Source organism: Medicago truncatula, chromosome 6 (genome assembly GCF_003473485.1).
Source record: "Medicago truncatula cultivar Jemalong A17 chromosome 6, MtrunA17r5.0-ANR, whole genome shotgun sequence".
NCBI classification, from domain to species: domain Eukaryota; kingdom Viridiplantae; phylum Streptophyta; class Magnoliopsida; order Fabales; family Fabaceae; genus Medicago; species Medicago truncatula.
In genome coordinates, this window is record NC_053047.1 from 33908790 (window position 1) to 33928861 (window position 20072).

At 34.8% G+C, this 20072-nt stretch overlaps 2 protein-coding genes across 6 annotated transcripts; both read right to left on the reverse strand.

Moving 5' to 3' along the window:
- Positions 1 to 909: 909 nt before the first annotated feature.
- On the reverse strand, positions 910 to 6100 carry LOC11422806 (AT-rich interactive domain-containing protein 2). 4 transcript variants are annotated; one of them, XM_039826763.1, is made up of 6 exons: positions 5967 to 6100; positions 5796 to 5863; positions 4927 to 5041; positions 4442 to 4581; positions 2601 to 3441; positions 910 to 1689 (listed from the first exon to the last, which is right to left on the reverse strand). In XM_039826763.1, exons 5-6 carry the CDS (start codon positions 2991 to 2993, stop codon positions 1096 to 1098), a joined length of 987 nt encoding a protein of 328 aa, XP_039682697.1. In that variant the 5' UTR covers positions 2994 to 3441; positions 4442 to 4581; positions 4927 to 5041; positions 5796 to 5863; positions 5967 to 6100; the 3' UTR covers positions 910 to 1095. The 4 variants fall into 4 exon arrangements, with proteins under 4 accessions (XP_039682697.1, XP_039682699.1, XP_039682696.1 ...); XM_039826765.1 differs by lacking the exon at positions 4442 to 4581; XM_039826762.1 differs by having other exon boundaries at positions 4442 to 5041.
- A 2858-nt stretch (positions 6101 to 8958) lies between these two features.
- Positions 8959 to 18382, reverse strand: LOC11415054 (extra-large guanine nucleotide-binding protein 3). Of its 2 annotated transcripts, none has more exons than XM_039834915.1 (8): positions 17037 to 18382; positions 16751 to 16888; positions 15841 to 15945; positions 15538 to 15723; positions 13737 to 13914; positions 12908 to 13149; positions 9952 to 10121; positions 8959 to 9864 (listed from the first exon to the last, which is right to left on the reverse strand). In XM_039834915.1, exons 1-8 carry the CDS (start codon positions 18234 to 18236, stop codon positions 9288 to 9290), a joined length of 2796 nt encoding a protein of 931 aa, XP_039690849.1. In that variant the 5' UTR covers positions 18237 to 18382; the 3' UTR covers positions 8959 to 9287. The 2 variants fall into 2 exon arrangements, with proteins under 2 accessions (XP_039690849.1, XP_039690848.1); XM_039834914.1 differs by having other exon boundaries at positions 12908 to 13152.
- Between the last annotated feature and the right edge of the window lie 1690 nt (positions 18383 to 20072).

Here is a 20072-nt window from a genome sequence, read left to right on the forward strand (position 1 = left end):
AATAATAATAACAATAATTGCTCGAAAAACAATCCACCACATGTCAGGTCTTCAAATAATTTTCCAATGTGTGCACTTTTTGGACGGTTTGGTTTGGGCTCGAGAGGAGGATGCGTGGAAGTGGCGTTTGGAGGACCGGGGGGTGTTCTCGGTGAAATCTTCTTCCTATGCTAAGTGGAAGGTTTGTTTTTGTGGGAGGATCGGTGGAGTGAAGAGGAGAGTGGGGTGTTTAGTAATATTTTGAAGGGTCGGGCACATAGCGTTCTCTTGGAAGCTATTACTTAACCGTATTTCGACTAGACATAATCTTGCCATTCGGAATATCTTACCTCCGGATGTCCCGATTGTGTGCACTTTTTGTGATAGAATGCCATAATCGTCCACCCACCTCTTCTTGCATTGTGATATAGCGCAAGGTGTTTGGTTAAAGATGATGGGGTGGCTTGATTGCTACTTTTTAATTCCTACAAACATGTTTGTTCATTGGAAGTGTTGGGATGAAAGATATCGAAATGATAGAATCCGGATGGGATTGAGGCTTATTTGGCATACAATGATTTGGGTGTTGCGGGAGGCTAGGAACAATAAAATTTTCAATAATTGGAATGGTGGAGTGGATGAGATAGTGGAAGAGATCAAGGTAATGTCTTGGCGATGGATGTTGGAGCGTACTAATAGCCCATCGTGTATGTTCTATGAATGGTGTTGGAATCTTTGAGGTGGTGTCTGCTGCGGTTTCAAAAAAAAAAAAAAAGGTCTTCAAATAATTTGACGCATCAGACAACACTCACCCATACCCATTTTCCCTCCCTCGCCTAGGCATCATCCCACAATGTATTAGAATGATAAATTCGTCTTGAAAAATCATCAAAAGAAATGTAATAAAGCATAATAATCTAAACTAAGCACTTTGCCACAAACAAATGAATGATAAACTTGTCTTAAAATATCATCAGGAGAAATGTAACAAAACATAATAATCTAAAAGAAGTCTATACGCAATAAACTGCCATTTTAACAACAGAACCATGTCAAACAAAATAAATAGCAGCATCTACGAGTTTTTCCTCAAAATGGCTTACCACACTGTTTTGTCTACTCAAAATCAAAGCATTGCGTGTTCTCTGAACACTCCATGAAATCCGTAGATGGATGCTTGATAGCTTTCCTCCCGAAACCATCACCAAATGATCCAAACTTAACTTCCTCGCCCATTTTGTCAAATCCCATATGGTAAAATGCAGAACCCAATTCAAGCTTCAGTTCCGTCCTGTTTGCACCAATATGAAATCTTACACAGTCAGCAGAACCTTGAACTTTGCAGCTACACATTCCTCGCCTTTCTCTCCCAACAAGATCTGTTTCTGTAGTAGGTTTTGAATCCTCATTAACAGGCCATACTTGTGTGCCTAAGCATTTAGAATCACTCTCATAAACTACACCAGTACATTGCGGGAGTTCCGCTTGGAAACGATGACCTACAGATGGCTTAGATTTTTTCTTTTTATTCACAACTGCTTTGGCAGTTGATTTTTTCTTTTCAGTTATGAAGCCGTGCAGTTTATTTCCAGCAACAGAAAGTGAAATGCAGCAAGAACAGCGGGGTTTTGAAGGGACGGGCTGCCTTTGACTATATCTCAATTTCACTACTGGATCCTCATACATGGAAGGATGCATCTTCTTCACCTTCTGTAAAGGATACACGTTCAGAAAATTCAGTAGATATTTTTTTGAAGAAAATATCATGGTCAGAGAAGCAAAAGCAAACTAAATTTAAGACAAGTTCAAAAGGAAAGTGTGTATCGAACGTAAATTTTTTTATTTGACTTCTTTCTTCATTAAGAAAATGTTTTTAATGTGAATCGTAAGAGTCTCACTCTGACGGGGTGTGTGAATTGCAAATCATGCAGTTCAAATTCAGGTTTCCCAGTTCAAGTTGAACATGCTAACGGATAACCGGGTCGACTGCAGTGTTAATTAGGGCTACAAAGGTTAGGTATAACCTGGACACATCTCATTTGTAATTTTTATTTTCCAAATCATTCCTCCTTTACACTTGAACTTGTAAATTGAAAACCCAGACCTTGTAATACAGACCTAATAAATTCTCTTGGCTCTAAGTTCAGTTCTTATTGCACACACAACATCGCAGGATGAAGATGGGATTAGAGCATGCAACCTTGCCTTATGAGTTTGTAAAGGCTATTTCCATGACTAGAACCCATGGCCACCAATTAACAAGGGAGCAAACTTGTAAAGACACGCTCTCTTTGTTATTGTGAAGTGCAGTCATTTTGTAGACTGGGCCAAAGCTATCCAACTTCCCGTATATTATTATTGTATTAACTCTTGTTGATCTATAGCAGTTAGCAAGCTGAGATTTTGGAATTTATGTGTATTATTTAAGGAAAGAAACCGATAGATTGCGAATATATCTTTATTAAATACGCAGAATTAAGTACATTGTAATGCTAATCATAAATACAATAAAAAGATAACTAGTCATTCATGCGAAAACATTCTGGTTCAGGATATGAAACGCACAAAAAATCCAATGTGTAAAATCATGTATAAAATCATTATGTGCATTGAAATTATACCTTCGATGATGACCCACTGTCTGGTTCTGCATGCTTTCTGACCGACAGAACATCTCTTGCCCACAGCATCTGATCTAAAAAGTCCTGGCCACCTTTATACTCCTCAGGATCAAACGGATGTATTGCGATATTCTTCGTCCAGTTTATCATTCCTGATAATGATTCCCTTTTACGTTTGCGAGAATGAAATTCATTCTCAGAAGTTTCCACAGAAGAGGTGGCTAGATCGTCCTCGACACCAGTGCTGAATTTTTCATTGCCATCCTCATTACCATCACCGTTAAAATTTTGGACACCCTCACATTTGTTGTTTTGGCTTTTAGCGTCCAATAAATTACCATCACTCTTGTGGTTAACCAAATCAAGGTGATCAAGGGAAGACTCGTTTGCCATGAACTTTTGACTCTCTAAATATGTGCTGAATTTGATCACAAAACTAGAGGCAAAAAAAAAAAAAAAACAGATTGCCCTTTTATATATGTTGATGGTACAAACGCAGAACAACAAATTTACAGTGAAAGCTGATCATATACTGGTGAAGGAGTAATGTAATAAGTATACAAAGACCTCTAACTGGTAAATAATACATCAAAAAACGGCAGTGACAACAAGGAAATGAAGGGTTTCATGGAAGTGTGAAAAGATAGGCACAATTACATCAAATCCTGAAAAATCATTGAGAATTGATGGTGGTGGAGGTGGTACAAACTGGTGCTGCTGTTCAATTTCATTCAATGCTGCAAACATCAAACACTAATACTAGGGTAGTTAAAAACATCAGTAGGCCAGGCCCATTTTAGTCCGGTCCGATAAAGCCCAAATCGATTGGGTCAAGTCAAACCTACGATAAAAAAAAATCAAACTTAGGGGGATGCACCAAATCCATTTCCTCAATCAAACTTAGGGAGATGTATTTGGTCAAATCTTAAAAGATTATTGTCATATGAAAATCTTATATATGGTAAAAGACAATATAAAAATATAATGATTTATAAAAGTTTGTAATTTTAAAATGGAATTATAATAATGTGTAGAGAAAAGAAAAAAAAGTATAATCAACACAAATTTTTCCTTATATATGATTTAGAATTTGAGTTGGGCCTAACTCAAGCTTATAAAACCAGACACAAGGTTGTGTCCACGTGAGCTTAGCTCAATTGGTATGGACAATACATAATATATGCAAGGTCCGGGGTTTGAACCCCGGCCACCAACCAAAAAAAAAAACCAGGTTGTAAGGTGAGAGCTTCCCACGCTTTATAAAAACTGCATGTGCCATATCTCTAAGCAATGTGGGACTATATCCACCATTCACATCCAACACAATGAAAGTGTTGGGTTGCAAGAAGGCAACCAAATGTCGCAATTAGGCAGCCCGCGATGAAAGCGGAATTCCAAGCAAAATATACTAATCTTTGTTGTATTGTTGATAATATTGTTCAATGATGATAAAATCTAACCTGATTAGGACAGGTATGCGATAATCAAGCGTAGGAGAATGTATTGGGTAAAAACTCAAGATTATTTTAACATATAAAAGTCTTATATATTTTAAAAGGAAATATAGAAATATAATGACGCATAAGATTTTGTAATTTTAAACTGGATTTTAAAAGATCAAACTCGTAAAAATTAGAAGATTTAAAATGATAATAAATTGCGAATAATTTTTTTGACAGGAAAAAATTATCAAGTTAGTAGTCATGTTCGTTTCAGGGGTTTGAACCCTGAACTTCCTTCTTAAAACTCTTTAGGTGTCCCTTGGAAAACAATAAAAAAAATAACTCGCATTGAATAACATTAGGATGGTAAATTTTGTTGACAATAAAGAGTTGACTCACCTGCAATGTGGTGCGTTCAACTCACATTGCCAGCGCGAGGACCTCTTTGAAGGGTGATCTGCAAGTACCTTTGTTAGCACTCGACGAGCCTTGAGGCCTGCCTTGACCTTGGTGAGCCCCCGAAGCTCAACTCACTTAAACTTTTTCTCATAAAAAAATAAAAATAAAGTATGACCTGGTTAGGTTAGGCATACAATAATCAAACTTAGCCAAATGTATTGGGTCAAATCTTAAAAGATTATTTTGACATATAAAAACCTTGTATAGACAATATAAAATGAATAATAAGATTTTGTAATTTTAAACTGAATTTTCAAAGATCTAACTTGTAAAAGTTTATAAAATTTAAAACGACAATAAACAAGGAAGCATTTTTTTGATAGCAAGATGTTATTAAGATAGTAGTCATGTTCGTTTCCAGGGTTTGAACCCTGAACTTCATACTTAAAGATCTTTTGTCCCTTAGAAAATAATGAACAACTCACATTTCATCAACATTAGGATTGTAAACTTTGATAACAAACCCCATAGAAGGAGACTTGTAAGGATAAATATCAGGTAGCTCCACTCTTTTCTTCCATACACCTTCTTGATATGGACCTGCAATGAGTCCTAATAAAAGTGAGTGATAACAAAGAGAAGAAGAAAAACCCACTTCAGTTCCCCCTCTAAACTCACAATTGTGTTATTTGAGCATCAAAATACAAACATTGTATGCGACACTTTATATGCTCAACTCTATCTCTCTCTTAACTTTTTACCTTCTGCAACTTACGCACATTTCATAAATAAACACAAAAGTGAAAGGATGCTTATTCGACATCAAAATTTTTATGACAAAAAACCATTTCTCCTGATAATTGTACACAATTACAATTCATCCTCATTGAGGAAAATGAGCAAACAAGAAGGTACACAATTTTTATAACTAAACAGTCATAGATCCTAATGCAATTCATCCTCATTGAGGAAAATGAGCAAACAAGTAAGGTACACAATTACAATGCATAATCCAAAGGTCAGCAGCAGCTGTTGACTGCTGATCGAAATAGATAACACGTTGCACGGACACTTCTGATTGAAGAAGTGTCTCGGTGTCCAACATGTATCGTGTCCGACACCGACACTTGTGATTACACTGAATTATGTCATTTTTTTTCAAAATTTTATCATTGTCGATCTGTCTGTGTCAGTGTCATGTCCGGTGTCCGTGTCCATGCTTCATAGAGTCCACACATTGAATTGAAACATACACAATCTATAGTACTAAAGGAGGAACATTTCAATTGGCACAAAGAAAAAGTTGTATAAATCATATTCAATGAAATTCCACAAAAAGAGGTTAGAAATTTACTATGTTTAGGTTTATGAAATTGAACAAAGAACTCTTGCATGCCATTGTTGATCATCTCCACCTTCAACCTGATTCACAACAACCCAATTACAAAAAGATTAGAAATTTTGAGGGAAAAAATCTGTTTGAAATTAGAAACAAAAAAAAAAATCAGAGAATTTCGTCAAGTACATGTCTCGGTGTTTGCTTGAGGAAGACATTCTCTTTCTTCTCTTTCGTTGGTGTTTGTTTTGTGATTGCTATCTTTGCACAGGAGAGTGAGCCGCCGGTTGAATAGGGCTGGGCATGGTTCAGTTCGGTTCGTAATGAAAACTAAACCGAACCGAACTGAACTGGACTGTTTGATAAATTTAAAATAACTGAATTGAACCAAACTGTTTGAATTTCAAACTGAACCGAGTTGTTTCAAATTGAATTGTTATTATTGGTACCATTGAAAAAAATATAAAAAACCAAACAAAATTGAATTTTAGAAGATAAAACCGAACCGAATTGGTCTGAACTAAACTGTTTTGAACCAAATCAAACTATTTTGAACTAAACCAAATTGTTTCAATTCAGTTACAAGTTACAAAACTGTTTGTAATGATATTTTTAGTTTGGTTCAGTTCAGCAATTCAGTTCGGTGTTTTTCCCACTCCTAGTTGAAATAATGATATGATTAAGACCAAAATATGAAGCAGAAGGAGAAATTTTGTGACTATGTTTAATTTTGTTAAGTGGAGTATGATTGATTGGTTCAAATGAGAGAGTTTTCATTTTGGTGATATGTTTATATGATTTTTTTTTCTTCAGAAAAATAAGTTTTGTCCGACCAATAATTATTTCGTCCATAAATAAAAAACGTAACACAGACTTAAGTGTGATGCATAATATTTATTTTGATACAGTTTTGTTTGGATATGACACTCATTGTGCAATAAAGGAAATGCATTTTTCTACTAGTAATAACATTTCATTAACCATCCAAATCGAAGAAAGTTGCACCAAGGGAATCATTACATATGGGAATGTATAATAAAGCAAAAGGAAATTCCTCAGATAAGTTGAAAGAAGCAGGGTGAGTTCGACGTGCAATAAGGTTTGCACATTTATTCATGTCGTGATCAATAAGATGTGATTCAAGGTTCATATAAGGAGTTTGGAAAATGTAAATGATATCCGCGAGTACAAGTTGCAGATTAGGAATATTGGTAAATCCACATTGAATCATATCAACCACCACTTTATAATCAGATTTGATTAACATATATTGCAGGTGTTGGGATTGAACAAGGTGAAGATCGGAAAGAGTTTCCCTAAGTTAAGTTGATAAAGTATTTGCAGAGGTAATTTTGCTTGTACAACCATACACATGGGGTGTGAGATTTGTACACACCCTTGTGGAATGTGAGTAACATCTTATGCTGAAATTTAGGTATTATCTTGTATTTGCAATTATACTTCGAAACAACACTATTAGGATTTTCCTTCTAAAAAAAAAAACATTATTAGGATTTCAAAGTGACATAACGAAATCATAACTATCTAAGGCAACATGTTACACACATGATCCACAAACTCTCTAGGTGCTTGAGGAGCATTTCAAATCCCCCACCCAAAAAATGAAGGGAAAAAAAAAAAACTCATACAAAAGAGGGCCCACATTAACAATATATTTGAAACGATCAGACAATTTTGTCTGCTCAAAATCAAAGCATTGCTTGTTCTTTGTACACTCCGTGTATTTCAAGAGGAATGCTTGATAGCTTTCCCTTCAAAACCATCACCAAAAGATTCAAATTCCACTTCGTCATCGTCATTGTCAACAGTGTTCGGAGTCACTCGATTTTGATAGATTCTTAGTTGAATAAGATATACATTGAAGTAATAGCTCACCGTCTTTTCTTGCATTCCTTTGAAAGCATCTAGATGGATTTTTCCAATATGACTTGCTTTGAGAGGGAATTTTTAACTTCATTGCATCCTTAAATCTCTTTTCTTCATCAGATGTCCATTGAAGTGAAACTTCTTCGCCCATTTTATCAAATCCTCAATGATAAAACACATAACGCAATTCAAGCTTCAACTTCATTCTGTCATCAACAATATGAATTCTGACTTAGTCAATATAACCTTGAAGGCTTGAACATTGCAGCTACACTTTCCTCATCTTCCTCTCCCAACAAGATCTGTTTCGGTAGTTACAACTTCCTTCCCAAGATTCAACTCTTCAATTCCGTCTTCCTAGTCTTCCTCTCCCAATAGAACTTTGTTGTTTATATTTTACTCCATCCGTTTCAAAATGAGTGTGGTTTAAGGTTGTTACACACATATTAATAAATGCAATAATGTTGTCTATAGACATGACACTTTTACTAAAATAGCCTTGTTAACTATTGGTGCAATAATGTGGTACTTTGGAAGTAGTGTGCATAGTAATAATTAAGGGGTACTTTTGGGGGAAAAAAGTAATTAATAGTGAAAGGTGGGAATGACATTCATTTTAAAATAATTTTATTTTGCTAAAATGACTCTCGTTTTGAAACGGATGGAGTATTAAATGTTGGGAATTTGGTCCTTAAAAATTGAAAGTTAGTTTTGAATACGGATTCATTTTGATAAGTATACGTTCAAAAGTACTCTTGATTCAAACTATCCAAATAACATAAACCGAACAAAAATTAATTTTACATTAATGTATCCAAACATAAAACAATTTATTCTCAACTCATTTTTAATCGAATTCAATTTTCCCAAAATCAATTACATCAAACTCAATTCTTGCCACAGCCAAACAACACATGTAAAATCACTTATTTAATCAATGACTTCTGACGTGAAAGTAACCCTAAACCACCCTCTTGTGTGGATGAAAAAGAAAAAGAGAGGTTGTGTGGAGGCAGCTAAGGTGGGTATGCTTTAAAGTCTTCTTCATTGACATTATTATCACAAGTTTAATCATTAAAAGAAAAGATTAATTTATTTTATCATAATATTATTTCTGGGTAGCTAAAAAAATCTAGTTGCCACGCTACTTGACAAAAAAAAAAAATTGTAAAATAGTTGAAAATATTTTAATAAAGCAATCGTTAATTCAATTAAAAATATTAAGTCTAATGAAAAAGATAATAATTATAGAGATGCAGGTAGTACCTTATCTCAATTAAATAATAATGGCAGGTTAACGGTTAAAGCAAATATATATATGTATATATTTTTTTTCAATTTAAGCTGCTCACTTATCAATATATAAGCTGTACAGACAACAAATCACCTCTGAATTTACAACCTCTCAAGCAAATTAGCTTATTTAACATGGGGGAAAAAATAATTATGAACCTGATCAGAAAGATCCTAAGAGACCAAAACAAAACAAAACATTTCACATAGGCCAGCCAAATGACCTCTCAGTCCTTCATAAATGCAATGCTTCGACAAATTCTGTGGAGCGGCGAGACTCCTTGCTCGTCATTTGGTATCCTGTCTCAAGGGTTATCAAATGTTGGGAATTCATTCCTGTCTGATGAAAGCAGAACTCATCTCTGTACTGTAAAATGATTCTTCAGGATTGATTTCATACAGTTCATCCTTCTCATCCTCCCATTTGATGATCTCCCTAATGTATTTGAATGCCTCGTCAACCGAGACACGGTCCCGACCACGAGTTTGCCCCACAAACAACTTCTGGCCAGTTAAGGAATAATAAAGCTCCTTGAATCTTACAGCTATATAGTAATATGCTTGGTGTGCTAGTACATGATTGTTGTGATGGGGCCTCACTGGAGCGAAATCCGAAAACCACTCACAGGTTGACAGAGGAGCTTTGTTAATCTTGTCTTCGAAGGCATCATACTTATTTAGCAAAAGCACAAAAGGGGTATCTTTAAAACAAGGATGCCTCACTAGACTCTCGAAAAGATCTCGGCTTGCTAGCAATTTGTTCTGAAGCTTGCCGGTGCTAGTGGGCCACATTTGGTCGTAGTCACTCAGGGCAACACAAAAAATGACCGCCCTCACATCTTCAAACATTTCCAACCATTTGCAGCCATCACGCAGTCCCTTCGAATTTATGCGAATAAGTTGAAATCTGAGACAAGGACAATGCTACGGAGTTAAAAATATTTTCAGAAGTTTACACAAAACAAGACAAAAGGAAATGGAAGAGAAGATTTACTTGGTCTGGGGGGCTGGGTTATTTAAATTCTCACTGTATATCTCAGACATAGGACTCCTATCATCAAATGAAAACTCCATGAAAGCAAGACCATTGCTCTGTGTAACTCCTTCAGCATATAATATATCCTTATCAGAAGGTTCATACTCGTTGCTTGATATTTCGATTGCCTGCGCAGGATCACATAACAAAACTATTATATTCACAGCACATTTTTAAAATGATTGCTATAGACAAATGACAAATCAAAACAATAAAACAGAGACATATTGAAGTTAGAAAAATCCAATCACATTCAACCTAGGAATATTTTTATATCAGAAAAGGCACAAAACAAACATATATTATTTTATATTGTACAAGCCAAATTTTAGATAGACCAAACAGTAGGGAACGAGTAATATAACTCAAGTTCATGATTTTCAAATTTACAGTATTTCATATATTCTTTTGAAGGTTATGTTCTAAATCATCAATCCATAGCAAAGTAAGCAAACATCGTAACATTGACGGGTAGAGGATATCATCCCAATAGCAGGTTTTCCAAGATGGTAATATCATATAAATCTATATCAACTGTCTGGTTATGATAGGAACCACAAAATTAAAGGACCAACACAAGCTGTATTGAAATTAACTCTAAACAGAGGATGAAACCCTCCTTTCCCTGTGATCTGAAATATGTGCTAGTAAGATATGAAAGTAACTAAAATGCTATGGAATGGACCTAGCTCCTTACAAGATGGTGACTGAAAAGGAAAATAACTATGAATGATGAACCTGCCAGTGAAGAACCACTTGTCTGCCCATCCCCAACCTCCAAACCATTTCCTAATTCTTCCATTCACGATTTTACACGCACCACGTTCTTACACTCATCATTCTCTCTCCTTCAATTCAACCAACCACATGTACCTCCACTCCCCTGATTAATAATGGGCCTCTAAATAATAGTGGGCCTAACAGGTTATTAAGCATTTCTGCAACGTCTAACAATTACTAACTTGACTTGAACACACCAATGAACCTTCTTAAACATGTATTAGACATACCAAATTAAAAATAACGAGAAATTGTATTATTGATTGGAAAAAAGATATAGTACAGAAAGGAAAACTCCATGTATACCCCAGAGCGCAGCTCCTACAGAGAAGAGATAATTCTCTCTCTGCCCTGCCCAAACCTGCTAGGTTCTAACCAAAAATGATTCTCAATGCCTTTCCCTTACCATGCCCTCTCCCTAAATATATGGTTCCTCATCTAAGAAACTGCACATCAGAAAATGTAACTAATTCCCTATCCAACTCACTTGTTGGGCTTAGGCCCAAGCTGGGTATCTAACACATACTTTGAACAATTACTTTCTACATCTTTTTAGAGATCTGTGGCTCATTAAAAGATAGAAGTACATAATTACTTGTCGACAAGATAGACATAGCTCATACATCGTAAATAACATAACATACCATATCAACTAATAACATTTATTCACAATCGTTTGTTATGATGATTTAAACGTTACATTAATACCTAATAGGCTAATATGGAAGCCATTAAAGTTTTCACAAACTTTCTTTTCCTCGATATGGTTTAATGTTTCATAAATATCTAATTAAATAGGGTAAGGGCCAATCGAAAACGATCAAAGAACATAAGTAAACCATCCAATAATGGAAAGTTTAATATATTTAAGTTTTATGGCCAAATTACAAGTAAAATCAAATGCAAACTTGAGAAAATTCTCAATAAGTATTGACTCAAATGGTAAATAGTTTATACAATTGGGAAGTATAATATGTGTTAATACTAACGTACGCTGACAAGGTAAAAAAATCTTTGAGTGGATTAAACTGAAACACCGTGATAAAATCGCTCTAACAATAGTAATATCTAAGTGCAAACATGCAACTTTATTTAGATCCTGAGTGGTATAAGTGAATCTTGACAGATTTATAGATGTCTTAAACAATACTCCCTCCGCCCCAAATTGTATGTCACTTTAGAAAAAATATTTGTCCCAAATTGTATGTCACTTTACATTACCAATGAAACATTAATGTTACTTTTCCTATTATATCCTTAATTATTTATTACTCTTTCTTCTTTCAATTCTTTCATTTATCTTTCCCATATCATTTATTAAGGATAATTTTGTAAAACAACTCATAATATCTCTTTCCCATACAATATTAATTACATTTCTTAATATATGTGAAATGCCCAAAACGTCATACAATTTGGGACGGAGGGAGTAATATATCTATCAAGGCTTCCGGTGAGCCTTAACTTATGTGACGGCTAGATGATTATGGACCTCTGCTCTTGAGGTTGAATCCGAATACAATTAACCATTTTGAACTTCAAATAAAAGGTTACACTATAGGGCCATATCCTTGTGCATTGTACTTTTCTTCTAAACATAATGTCAATATTTAGCACAAATTTGTAGCTATGCATACATTCCACTATAGTTTCATATAAAAAATAATATTATGTAATGAAACTAAATACTTCCCCAGTTAGTTAAATGTGCTGCCACTTGATTTAGTAAATGTTTAAATGAATATTACCAAACAATAAACCCAATTTACAGGTGACTTAGATAGAACAGGCCAGGACAAAATCAACAGTTAAGTCCAGAAGAAGTTCATTTATTCTAAAGAGCTAACATATTTGATCTATCAACCCCTTTAAATTATTTTCTTTTAATTGATAATATATGGATTCTTCTTAAGTCCATTTTAAAGGAAAAATTGGTCTCCTCACAAAATAAATTCAAGCTCCTCCTCAGCATACACCTTTTTTTTACTAATCGGGTTTCTTTATGTAACCAGATAAGTTGCAATGCAACTATTGCATATAATGTAACAAAATTAACGAGGAAATATAGACGATAAACCCACACCAAATACTTCTCAAGACAACATAGAAAAAAAATGAAATGGTAGCAACATACCCGATCTAAGAAATATTTAGCAACATCAGGAAGATTATGCAATTCCTCTCTTCTCTTGTATGTTTCCTGAACAGCCGGATCTTTCCATATCTCGTCAACCATTGGAGCATACTCACGTGTAGCAGCAGGAAAGAAAGCCTCCAAATCCCCCGTAGCCATAATATCCAGCAACCAGTCAGAAAAATGCTTGAATCTTTGATTGATTGAGTAAATGCATGGTTTGTTTTCATCATTTGCTGTTTCTGCTAAATGTATAGCAGAGTTAATTACATTTAGTCACAAAACCCAGACTTTACGAAACATTTAGAACTCCAACCAAGACAGAAAGTAACTAATGATAAGGATATCAGTCCCAACGATTTTATTGAAAAATTGGTTTTTGATAGAGCTCAATGGTTCTGTACATATTGATCCATGCTGTCAAACCGTCTAGTGAGAATGTGAGATAAACCTTGGTGTTATTGCTGTTATCAGTTATAAGTTTGGATTGTCTTTATTAAAACAAATGTTCATTATTGTCGGACTCGGACAGAATACAAAGGGTGAACTAACGTTAAATTTGATGAAGTTAAACATCTGTATAACAAATGACCCAAGAGTACTAACAGTTTGATTTAAAACACCCAAGAAATATACAGAACAAATGTAAACCATTATTTAGTAAATTGAGATTGAGATTGAAAACAAATGCAATAAAATAGAACCATCGACTTAAAGAGAAACAGTGAGCCATCAACATATTAGCATTGAGTCGGTGACACTTTAACTTAAGTGAAACAGCACGCACCATCACAGAAAATAAAGAAAGGGAAGAAAAGTAAAGTCATACCAGGTCCAGATCCTTCAACTTCTAATGAAGTAGATTCTTTCTCTGCCAGAGCTTCCTCTTCAAACTGCTCTCTTCCTTCAAGCAGAATGCTGAGATACCTGTACATACTGCTTTGAATCATGAGTTTGATGTTTTGCGACTCTTCTGCAGAAAACTTGTTCCCGTATAAAAACTTGGCCTGTTCCAAGGATATGGATGGTAAAATTAAAACCATGAGAAAAATTGGTGCCAGCTATAGGATAAACACCAAATAGAATTATAAAAAAAATAAAAAAATAATTCCAAGATGTTAAAGGGAAATTGGCATTAGAAACTGATGGGAACCCGAAATTCAGAAACAGAAGTTAACAAAGAGAAATAGATAAAACAATGAAAAATAGAATATATATGATTGATGAAGAAAATAAAATTGTAGATGGAAATGAATTCCAAACTACCCCAGAGCAAAGCTCCTCAAAGAAAGAGAACACTCTTTCTATGCCTAACCATAATGGTTCCCACAATATTCTTGTATACCTACTACCATTCACCTACCTCATTATTTATACTACTTAAGCATAACAAACTTGAAAACTCAGCATCCTAAACCACACTTTATTTACCATATAACCTTATCATAATCTCCATTACATAATAGCCCTTTTTCCTTATCCCCTCATACTCAGCTCTCTATCAGAAACCATGTAAATTCTAATCATCCAGTTTTCGAATAAAAGAATTTCCTATGACACGTACACAGGAAACAACCATCCAAAATATGCACAACGAAAAAAAATACCTAAACAGGAAAAAGGGGGGGCAAATCCCATCTCCATCATCCAAAATTTAAAAGCAAAGCACACACATTCAAAATATTGAAACAAGATAAAATAAAACTTCTACACGTCATTTTTTAGATAAAAAACTTCTCTACATCTACATATACATTTAAGAGTATGCATATATGCAATCATATGCTATGAGCATGCATTGGCACATTTTATGATTGTGGAAAGCACACACGACATTTATGCATAGAACTATTACTAATACAATCATATTTAAAATTGATAGCTTGATGTGAATAATATATTAGGTGTTATTTTTTTATAGAAAATGTTAGTTGTCACTTGATATTTTGTTAGTGTAGGGGGAGCTGAATTGATGATCTTCTTGTTACTCCAACCCCCATGCTTTCCCGCCTAAAGCACCAAGCCACTATATCAACTGATATAATGGATGTTATTACAAATTGACAGAACACTAATCTTTATTTACACTAATATACAATACTACTAGAATCTTAATGTTAATCAAATAAGGAAACAAATCACTATATATATCAGGAACCAATCGGAAAGTAGTGTTAGGCACGAGAATAAAATGGAACAGAACAACTTGTTTGATTCCACCGGTTGGAATCAAAATGTAACACTGTTTCAACCTTTGTATGTTGCTATGCTTTTAATATACATCAAACATCTGTCACGTTCTAACCTATCTACCAAATCATACCTAATATTTAATCTAAGTTACCATGAATTATTCAAAAATACCATCAAATATTATACGACAATGTTCATATATTCTAACAACATTTAAAAACATTACAAAATAGTCTATTGACTGGGAACTATAATCAGCAGGAGTCCAACAGCATCAATTCCTCTATGAACTGGGCAAATAAACTATGACACTTCACTAAGTCCTTTATTGGCACAAAAAGAAAAGCTAAGTTATTGATCCCAAACCAGCCACATTGAAGGCATGATACAGGCAACAATTAGACAAGGTGGGTAATATAAAGGAGAAATAGACATGCCTGTTTAAAGAGGGTAGCTGTTCCAGATCCTTCCATGCCAAACAACAAAAGTTTTTGAACTCTACCATGGTCCAAATACTCAGGCACTGACCTTGTTGAATAGTTACTTGGATTGTCTCTGACCCCAGGAGGATTAGTAGACGGTACAGGCAAAGAGAATAATGAACAGATGAAACGAGTGGACGCCTGCCTACCATAAACCAAACCGATATTGTATAAAAAATAAAAACCAAATCAAGACAGACGCTTTCAAGCTCAAAATACAAAGCAGGTATAAACTACTATTATCAGATAAGAGAGAACCTTTCCCCATATGTTGCCCTTGATATTATTTTGGCCTTCTTCCTCATAAGATCCGTCATCATAAACCCAGAAATGGGTATCTCGCGGGCATTGAACGTTTGCTAGCTGAACAGATAAACAGACAAGTTACACATCATTTGATGATGATGACGAGTGCAATGAGTTACAAACAGGTGAAACAGGCATTAAAGAAAAAATAGACAGCAGACAAAAAAAGGAAAGTTTACCAAGCAAAGGTAGACACTTTAGATGCAAATTGTGCATAATAGATGACAAAGAAAAAATCGATTGACTATCATAAAAATCATGAGTGAGTGAATCCACTGGATACCAAATCTAAGAGATACCTAACCTATATGTCTGATAGAAGCATGATAATCAACAAATACGATTGTTAATCAATGTATACTAGAATCTTGAAGGGAATTGTTGACGATTTTACACCAAATCTATGAGATACCTAAGCTATATTTTCATTGATAATATTCTACCCTGCATGTATTAAGTAGCTCAGTTACTACCTTTTTCTTAAAACATTGTTAGTGTTTGACAACAATTTAAGTACAGACAAACCATGTCCAAAAGCTAAATGCTTCGCAGCAAAAATAGCCATAATCCAATATAGGAGGAAAAAGCTGTATATCCATTTGTGTTTTCTAAGACAGCAAATTTCCTAAAAATTGCAAAACTCTCAATGAACATGGAGTCAATAATCTTATTTATTTGCACATACCACTAGTGGAAGCCCTAGCATAGAAAACACTCACAAAAGGACATTAAAGAAGTTAGTATCTAACTTTTTCTAGTACACCTACAAGCTTTTTCTAGTACACCTATTAATCTGCATGTTTAATCATTCCATTCTAAATTGACTCCAAAAGCCAAAACGCAAGGAGAAACAAGATTTTACCTTTAACATTCTAAGCTCGATCTTTGTTATTTCACGGCCATTCATGTAGACTCTAGTATTCCCATTGCTTGCTTCCTGTTGAAGCTTCCCTCCAATATTAAGCTTTGAACTTATTATTTTGTCCGGCTTCTCTCCCTCCTGAAAACCCAACACTTCCAAATTAAGCAATTAAACAAATAATCCAAAAATAGCAATTTCCATAAACATCCTAATCTAGTTCTAAACACTAAATCTAGCTATTTCTAAACATTCAAACACTAAAATTAGTTATTTTTCTCATTTTTACCTTTCCCCAGAGTCCAGAATCCTTATCATACCAATACCTCCCCGGCTTCAACTTCTGAGGAGGAATCGAACAACCCAAAATCTCAGCCAACTCTTCCTGCCTCAACTGCCTACCATTAACAACAAGCTGCTCCGGCCTTAACTGATTCGCGGCACACTCTTTTTCAGCTCTCATAATCTGATTAATCTCCAAAGGACTACAAACCCTACTCAACATCCTCGAACACTTCCCTAAACTCGATCGCTTAATCTCATCAATAGCTTTCCCAATACAGCTCACACACTTTCTCCCTTCCGGCATTGAACCCATAGCTTTCAATACACAGTTATTACAATACCTTGCATCACAAACCAAACACGCTTCTTTCTCTTTTAACCTATTCTTATTCCCACACCTACTACAAACACCTCGTTTCACTAGCGAATTCTTCCTTGCCTCTGCCGGTGATCCTACCGGCTCAGTCGCAACCGATCGCGGCGACGAATAGCTGTCGCCGCCATCAGAGTCATAAACCCTAGGCTCGTTAAATGTTACCACAGTAGGTCGTTTTCCTTCAACGACTTGAGACGGTACCGGAGCTGAATTCGGTACCGGTGGTGACGAACCGGAAACATAACTACCTTCGCCGTTTTCACCGTCGTTTCCGTCGTCGCTGCCGTTGTCAACGGCAGCGACTTCACCGGAGAAATCAGACCGATCGGTTTCGAATTGAGATTGAGTTCTGGAAACAGAAACGGAGTGACGGTCGGCGGTGGCGGCAACTTCGTCGGAGAAATCAAACCGATCAGCTTCAAATTGAGATTGACTTCTAGAAACAGAAGAAGATCTTTGACTATCAACAGGACTTCGAATTTCGCGGTTGAAACCAAAACCGTTATTCGGAACTCTGTTAAACCTAGAAAACCGTGAATAAACCGGCATAGCAACAGGAATCGATGAATTCGCCTCATCGCCACGGTGACCTCGATCGGAGAGTACAGAAGCAGTACGAATCGGAGAAGAAGATGCGCTGATTTCCACCGGATCGATTCGAGGAACGTCGTAAGGAACCGGAGGACCTTCGTATTCGACGGCGATGGAGTAATCGAGGTGGTCTTCGTCGGGTAACGGTGCGCCGGCGGGAAGCATACGGCGGAGGATGTGTTCCCATGATTTGTTGCTGTTGTTGTTTTTGTCTTCTTCGGTTGATTCTGAAGCCATGTGAGAAGAGAAAGTGTGAGAAAATGCGAGAAAGTGTGAGAAAATGAAGGAAAAGATGAAATTGTAGTGAGAAAAGGGAAAAGAGTTTTTTCGTCAGTGTGTGTTGTTCAGTTGTTAGATGATGAGGTTGGTTGGAAAGAAAAGTAAACGGAAGCTTTTTACAAGATGACGTTTTCCGTTACGTTAAAACATTGTCATTGTCCTTTAGTGCAATTGAATTTGCATTTTCACCAACAAGTGTCCGTCTCAAGTCAACATGTTCCGACAATACGATATTGATAGACATAACACTTTTACTCGAGTTTGAATTTGGATTCACTAATAAATCTTTAAGTCAATATGTTCCAACAACGCGATATTGATGGATTGAACACTTTTACTCGGGTTTGAATTCGGAACTTCATAATACATGTGTTTGCAGCTTCAAGTTTAGCAAAAAACCGCAAAAACGTAATTTTGAAGTTTTTTTTTTTTTTTTTGCGATTAAAATCTATTGGGATGTGTGTTTGCAACATACGCCGTTAAATCAAACAGATTAACAATTATGTATGTGAGTTTCGATGTTTGCCAGCGTTCTTTAGAGATAACAAAAAAGAAACAAGTGTATGTAGACATTTTCAAACATTGTTTAAAAATGTGTTAAAAGGAAAATTTGTCTTGAAGTCATAAGTCAAACACTTTTTTCTAAAAAAAAATATGGAGAAAATTGATTAATTAAATTAATAGTAATGGTCATTTTACAACTACTTTTTAGAAAAGTTGAACTTTTTTCATTCCCTACTAGTGTTGTTTTTTTTTGTCAATGTTTATAATTTAATTCAGAGTTTTTTAAAAAAGCCAATTTTTTTAAAAAAATAATTTTCTTTGGCAGTAATTCTATTTTGTTTTGGATTAAGTAAGATTTGGCTAACGTATAATCATCATAAATTCATATAAATGGTAGCTTGGTGAGGAAGCAATGTTCCCATCGTAAGTTTTGACAAAAGTAAATGGGAGGTATTATAAAATATGTTTCCGAGTCAATATGGTACTTAGCATTAAGCAAGATTAGTAGCATTGGATAGATGATTTTAAATAGGTAGATTTATGGTAACATAAAGTAAAATGCAACTTCATTAATGAACATATTCAAATGTGGATTACACCACTTGCAGACGATGGCGCATTTTTTTTCATCATTGTATAAATTAGATTAATGGAATAATAATTTGGGTAAATAAGAATATATAAGGACTTTGGACTATCACCTTAAAAAAGAGGGACTTTGGACTGCTGTTTAATTTTTATTATAGATTAAGAATATAGAGGATGAACTTTTTGGAAATTGAATATATAAATTTAGGACATGGATCCTCTTAAAAGCATGGATCCTACCACTATATCCATTGTTAAAAATTTAAAGCGAATATCTTATTTTTTATATATATCACGAAAGAAGATACTCTACATGTATTTTAGTTAAAGAGGGTTTAATAATTGTCTTTTTTTTTTTTGGTTACTAATATTTGTCTAATATTAAACATTGTTATAGTATTATCATTATTATTTAATAAATTGATGACAAATAATACTTTATCAATGACTTCTCAACAAAAATTAGTTTATCAATGACAACTTATACCGTGTATCAGAGTTAATATTTTCAATGACAACTTATCTCATGCATTTGAGTTATTTCTAAAATTTTATAAGTGATGTCTTGTCTCATGTATTTTCCCCCCAAAAAAAAAAAAACTCGTTTTCTGTATTAAATTTAATTTAATCTAATCAGTAACAACTTGTGCCGTGTATTTTAATTCTTTTTCAAATTGTAGTCAATGTCAACTTCTTTTGTGC